The sequence below is a fragment of the Xiphophorus hellerii genome, chromosome 1, assembly GCF_003331165.1.
Source record: "Xiphophorus hellerii strain 12219 chromosome 1, Xiphophorus_hellerii-4.1, whole genome shotgun sequence".
NCBI classification, from domain to species: Eukaryota; Metazoa; Chordata; class Actinopteri; order Cyprinodontiformes; family Poeciliidae; genus Xiphophorus; species Xiphophorus hellerii.
This window is the reverse complement of record NC_045672.1, coordinates 22,742,938-22,749,807: the sequence shown is the minus strand read 5'-3', so window position 1 is coordinate 22,749,807 and position 6,870 is coordinate 22,742,938. Positions and strand designations below refer to the sequence as shown.

General features: G+C 39.4%; 1 protein-coding gene across 2 annotated transcripts in view; it reads left to right on the top strand.

The window, feature by feature from the left end:
• Positions 1-436: 436 nt before the first annotated feature.
• LOC116723173 (uncharacterized) overlaps positions 437-6,870 on the top strand; it is a 31,701-nt gene continuing 25,267 nt past the window's right edge. For both annotated transcript variants that reach the window (XM_032567985.1, XM_032567908.1), the window contains exons 1-6: positions 437-537; positions 1,927-2,007; positions 2,088-3,246; positions 3,328-3,577; positions 3,741-4,118; positions 4,228-4,405. In XM_032567985.1, coding sequence (XP_032423876.1) covers positions 1,950-2,007; positions 2,088-3,246; positions 3,328-3,577; positions 3,741-4,118; positions 4,228-4,405 — 2,023 coding nt within the window. In that variant the 5' untranslated portion in view covers positions 437-537; positions 1,927-1,949. The remainder of the gene's footprint in view (positions 538-1,926; positions 2,008-2,087; positions 3,247-3,327; positions 3,578-3,740; positions 4,119-4,227; positions 4,406-6,870) is intronic.

Genomic DNA, 6,870 nt, shown 5'->3' with positions numbered 1-6,870 from the left:
TTAAGAAGCTAGATTAAATGCTGATGTGCAGATCTGTTGAAAAAGGAAATATTTTACATCAAAAATACATAAACTGTTTCACATTAGGGTTTTTACAAAGCAAGGTAGAACTTATTACAAGTAACGTATGCTTAATCAGGGTTGGTTGTATAATGTAGGATTTAATTTCTAAATTCCAGGCTTTCAAATAATTTTTTTAAATGTGATTTTCTCTTTTAGTAATAATGTCACATTGCTATTTTTGTTACGAATAAAATGGACATTGCATTGCATAATTTTTTTTTAACATCTATAAACCTAAGTAGAACATGCATATTAGAGATTATTTAATTCGAAAAACTAAGTTAGCAAACAATCAATTTCAAAAGTAAACTTTCCACTCGAAATAATGAGATGGATGCAGCGTCAACATTGCTTCCGCCTCTGGCGAAATCTCGCGAGATTCCAAATAGTAGGGCAAAGAAAATGGAATCCCATGCTAGCATGGTAGCTGAACGAATCTAACAACTACTGGAAAACAGTATCATATACTTCAAGGTATGGTATTCTTGTCTGCTACTGGTGTTCGCAGACTGCATTGTTAAATACAGTTAGCTTTAAAATGTAGTCCTTTGTTACCAGTTCACCGTCACGGCTAGCTAAGTTAGCTACAGACAACAATGTCGGACGCTTTTAACTAGTAGCCATTATCCGCTGTGGCCTAACGGAATAACTCTATTGTGTTGTCGAGAGAGCAGATAAATCGTTTTGTTTTCGTGGTTTCACGCTGGTTGAGATCTATTATTTAAATTTAGAAGACTAGTTTCATTACTACTTATCTAACTAGTGTTATCGACGGTCAAAATGCATTTTAATGTTGTTAAGGAGTATGAACAAATACTAGCACCACACTGTTTCTGCTCTGGTAAATAACATGATAAAATCTAGTCCAGACACAAGGGTCAAACGTTTAATTAACATTAACATCGAGGTTATGACATATATTCAAAGTACAGACTACAAAATGAATCATTATGTGTAGTTTTATGCCGAATCCACATTTGGTGTTAAACCTGAAAGGCCAGCCTCGCACAGATTATTGCAACATGCAGATTCTTTGCCTACTTACAGCTGAAAGTTTACCAGATACAATTTAACATCTTTACTTACTTTTGCTAATATTTTTGCAGGGGTAAATTAAGAACACCACTTCCCTGTAAAATAGAGCTCAGATGATTCATCTGATGTAAACGGTTTTAAAAAAACTTTCCCTGAAAAAGAAAAGCTATCTTAAAAACATTAGGCATGTGTAAGTAGATTTTATTTAGAATTTTTTTTGTTTATAATAATCCATTTTCATAAGTATTACTTTCAGATTCTTGTTTTCTCAATATTTTACTTAAATAAAATAAACTTTTTGTCACAGTAACTACACCAAAAGGAAACCTGGCCCAGGTCAATTCTTCTCATTTTGTATGCATGTCTTGCCATTTTATTCTTCCTACTTCCACAAATTGCTTCATTCCAATTCACTTCATTATCACATCATTAATGTTGTAGTGGAGTGTTTTTCATAATTTATAGCAATATTTTTGATAGAAATTCTCAAATCAGGCCTGTAATGTAGCTTGATTTATTTTGTTTTCATTTGGCCTTTTTCAACGTCTTTATATTTTTATCCTCTTAGGCATAATTAACTCAGGAAATATGAGAGTAAGATCCCGGGTCAAACCCAAATAACTTTAAATTTACATCCTCTTTGTAGATATTTATGGACTACTAGAACCCCGTTTCCTTATAGTAGATAAAAAAAACAATGGTTTTTTAGGACTTAGGACTCTTTCCAGCCCTAAGGTGCCTTAGGGTTGTTGTTGAAGTGAATACAAATTGATGCTGCTACTGAGACGAATCTCACAATTTGTTTTAACTTAAATTGTTTGTGAACAGGACTGCTGGCTACTGATGTCAGCATGGACTCAATAGAAAAGACCAATGCAGTTAGAGACGATGGTAACTCAGGTACAACAGGTACATGGACGAGTTTCTTAAGCAAATGGCTAAAATATCACAGTGTTGGTTCTATTTTTGATCATTCATTTTCCCTGCAGATGAACAGAGCCAATCAGGTGGGGTGGACTCCGGTGCCAGGCCGTCCTTGTCGCAGGTTAAAAAGTCCTGGGGCTTCAGAAGGACAACCATTGCTAAACGGGAGTTTATGGAGGAGGTTGGAGACCTGACCAACAATCCCCCGCCGCTTCGAAGGGGCAGAAGCCGAAGAACCAACCAGGCGCCAGAGATGAACACAGAAGAAGACACCAAGCAGAAAACTACTCGATCAGCTAGGAGTGTGATAGAAGACCTGCAGTGGTCTGCCCCTTCTTCCCCTGCGTCAGAGGACAGCAAGGGTCCACCAGAGACCTCTGCTGGAGGGAGCTTTGATCCCAACTTATGGCAGGACTTTGGATCTGCTTTCCACACAGCGTTCTCCCTGCTTGGTGGCAACGAAGGCCTGTCGTTGACAGATGCCCTGGCAGTTCCTAGTTTCTTTGAGCCTGCTAATGAAATTGAGCCCACTGATCCACAGCCTGTAGAAGAAAACGAGACCCCTGATAACCCGGATGACATGGAGGTCACACAGCCTGTTGCTCCTGCCAATGTCGGAGAAAGAGAGAGCAATTATGTTGTTGTGATCTCCAGTCAGGAAGAGGACAGTGATGAAAAGACTCTGATGCAAATTAAAGAGCAGCTGGCCAGAAGCAGCAGACAGGGAGACTCAAAAGGTGGGAACGGTGGAAGAGGAAGAGCCAGGGGCAGAGGGAGAGGCAGGGGAAGAGGCAGAGGAAGGGGGAAAGGTAAGGGAAGAGGCCGAGGCAGGGCAGCGGTGCTTCAGTCCATCGTTGCAGTCAACGAAGACACAGACGATGAAGTGGTGCTTGTTAACGCAGATGAGCAGCAGGATTTACCCAAAGATCACATCCAGAATAACCCACAGATCCCTCCTGAGATGGAATCAACATCTGCACACTTTGGTATAACTCTGAATGCTGCGCTGCAGTCTGTCAGCACAGGCTGTGTAATCCTAGATGGCGATTTTAACCAAAGTGGCGCTGTAACTCATGGCCAGTTTGATGATGCACCAGATGAGGTGGAAGGAGAGGAAGACAAGAGTCAGGGGGAGATTATAGCAGAGATTCCCAGCAAAACAGGGAGTGAGGGACAGGACTCCAACGCCATGTGCTTCGTCTGCAGCCAAACGCACATTAAGAGGTAACAAAGTCTCTTAGCTGAGAGATTTGCATTCCTGTTTTTTTATGCCTGTTTCACTTCCTGAAAACGTCCGTTTTTCAGGTTCATGATCTGCTGTAGCAGCTGCCAGGAGTGGTTTCATAGCGCATGTGTCGGTATCAGTGAAACGCGGGATGGGAAGATAGAGGAGAGAGACCAAGACTACATGTGTTTAACCTGCACTACAACGAGGCAGAGCATCATCCATCTAGAGTCGCATCTTGAGCCAGACCTTAGCTTTCCTGAATGTCTGACGCTGAGTCCTCCTGCTGTGGAAACGGAGCCACAAGAGGAGCAGCAGCAAGTTGTCAAGGTTTGAATTAAGTTTGGATTGTTATCCATTCAACAAAAGGTTCAGAGTGAAGTTAAATGAAAATGATAGATGTTTTTGAATTTTGCTCTGGTTTATTTTAAGATTTAGCATAAGTATGACAAATTTGAATGAGTCTGCATTTAAGTTGGTGATCTGTGTTTAGGAGGCTGATTTAGTAGAGGAAAAGGAGGAAGAAGAGAGGGAGGCTCTTGTGATAAAGCCTCAAGTTGAAGCTGAACCTGAGGGGGAAACAAAAGCTGAGGTGGAAACAGAAGTTGAAGCTGAGGTGGAAACAAAAGCTGAAGCGGAAGCTGAGGTGGAAACAAAAGCTGAAGCAGAAGCTGACCCTCAGTGTGAGATGGAGGCAGATGATTCGTTCCCTCTCTGCACTGGGCCTGGCTGCGCAAAACCAGCGCTGCCGGACTCCGTTTACTGTGGCACCGACTGCATCCTTCAGCATGCTGCTATCACCATGAAGACTCTTTCCAGCCCTAAGGTGCCTAAATCCAAAGGACGACCTCAGAGAAAATCTGCTGCAAAGGTGAGTAAACACCTAGACTACGTGAAGCGTTTTAGAGTTAAGAAAGAGTTGTTTTGTAGATTATGGGTGAGATCTTTGATGCTGATATGTTTTAAAATATTCCATGCAGGCTGAAAACTCTTGTCGAACATCTAAGAGGTTGGCAAGAAAAGCTGTGGAAGATGCTGAAGTGGAGGCGGAGGAAGATCAGGCAGAGCGGGAGGAGCCGTCCGCTTCTCCTAAAACCTGTGACCCCAATCTCACAGATGTTCAGTCCACTTCCATACCGTCATCTAACATAAACACGTGTATGTACCACTCAGTACTCGTACACATTCAGGTAGTTTATTCACCATGCACAAAGCACCTCCTCAGATACTATAGAGCTGTCCTTCCCTTTAAATGGCTACATAAAACAAACACACACTCCCTGTACATATACATTTACTCTCATGGATGACTGACAAGTAGCAGGGGTCAGCTCTGGGTAAGTATGTTCAATTTTATTGTTGCTCTTGGATTTAAATACCAAAAATGTTGTGTTGAGAGAGTCTTAATGCATCATATTAGGTAAAGCCTAAAACAAAACGCCTGGGTACTTCTGAATTTCTGTGTTAATACAACTTCATTTCACTTTTAAACTCCCAAGCTCGCTATAAATCTCAACTTTGAAGGATCATTTGAACGATGAACTAAACCTCACATGTTGGAAACAACTTTTTTGGGGGGTCGGGGAAGCATTACTCATCGTATAACCAGTAAAACTATCAAGATCTTTTCCTAAAGTTTTGCAATAGGATTTTATATTTAATCTTTATATTATGCACCCATGTTTAACTTTCATTCAAGAGAAAAGTGCAGACAGGCTGCTCAGGCCTGCTGTCTGCGTTTCAATCAAAAACGTTCCTCAGTGACAGTGTTTCACTTTTACTCTTACAATATCTCAATAATCCATTTCTATGGCTGCTTCATGAGAAACATTGCTACTCTCTTGCTTCGTTTTCAGTTTAAAACGTAGACATGCTCTCACAACATAAAGGGTGGGTCAGATCCCTGACACATTTCTGCTGGCTTGTTGGAAGCCCTAGGGATGAATCTATCCACAAAATCTGCATGTTAAACATACCTCACTAATCACTTTCAGCCAGAATTTGCTTCAATTTTCCTAGTTCTTGATTGTGACAATGGTTTTTTTTTGTGATTGTACGGTTTTTGTGTATTTATGAAGCTCACACCTCATACAAAAAGCTTAGGAAAACTCTCAAAGTAAATTAAACACAAATATTTACAGTATGATTTTTTTTTTGCACAATTTATCACCAGTTTTACAATACATAATACTACTAAATGAATGTTGCATCAGAGCAAATCAACAAGTCAAATGATTTTCTATTTTAGCAGTCAAAAATAAGAATACTTGATTTAAAGCATTGTTATTCTTGTCTATAAGGAGAATTTTATTCTTTAAACATTTCAATATTTGTTGCATTACAACCATAAACTGACCAAAAATAGATCAGAATTGTAAAATGGAAGAAGAATGATCCCAAAAAATATGACAGGCAAATATATTTTACTCTGATATACCTCACAATTTCAGTGCAATCATTTACATTCAAAAGTCACTTAATTATTTAATATATACAGTCCAGTTGTGTTTAATTTACTCCAAGTAGAAATACTGGTGTTCAGTGGAGGCCCTTGATTTGAGGATACAGAAGAACAAGCCAGGGATGGAGTTTTTGGAGAAATATAAAGCAGGGTTAGGTTATAAAACAATTTCCTAAGCTTTGAACATCTTGCATAACTTTGGAGGTGAAACGTGGTGAAGGCATCATGCTGCGGGAAAAACATTTTCAGCAGGGTTAGGGTATTAAATTAGGATAACCACAGCCTGATGTACGGCTGAACGTTTTAGATCAAAACACATCCAGGTGTTTGAATGAATTTGTCAAAGTCCAGACTTAAATCCAGACCTCGTCCATCCAGTCAGACTTGAGTTTGAGCTATTTTTCAAATTAGGAAAATAAATGTTATTTCTAGGCGTTCAAAAATGATTGTGACATACCACAATAAGAATATTCTACAAATTATTGACATGAGGACTAAAAAGACTAATTCATGCCACATTTTTTAGATTTTATGTGTGAAAAACTTTAAAAACCAAGTTATGTGAAAAGTTTTGAGGACTATAAATGCTTTTGGAAGATATTTTACATTTTAAGGCTTCATATTAGGGCGACACATTTCCTGTCCAGCTTCCAAAAGGTTAAATAAATGTTTAGTTAATGACATATAATTTTAAACTGCAATTTAAACTCCCTCTTTATGCTATAAAATTCACTGATGGCCATTCTCTGTTCTTCTTCAGAGTTGCTTCTTTTGATGAAGGTATTTACTGGTTAGCAACCTGATGCCACCAACAGGCAACATTTTCCTGAGATATTTTGAGGTTACATTTAAGCACAATCTGAGTGCAACTGAAGCCTTTTGTTGCATTAGATGCTTCCCTGCATACACGTAGCTTCTGCATTTTAAAACTCCCCATGTTCATGCCGTCTTAAAGTAGCTTTCTTGATACAGAAAATCTCACATTATGCTGGTAACGCTTCCAGTAACCTTAGTAGACATCTTGCTTTCTGCAAAATGGATGGAAAAAGTCTTCGGCTGACTATTGAGAGGGCAGCTGCTTTCGAGCAGGAAGAGTTTCTACACATGGTACATAAATCTGGTATACACTGTTTGAATTAGAGTTTTGTGACAGTGGAGGGAA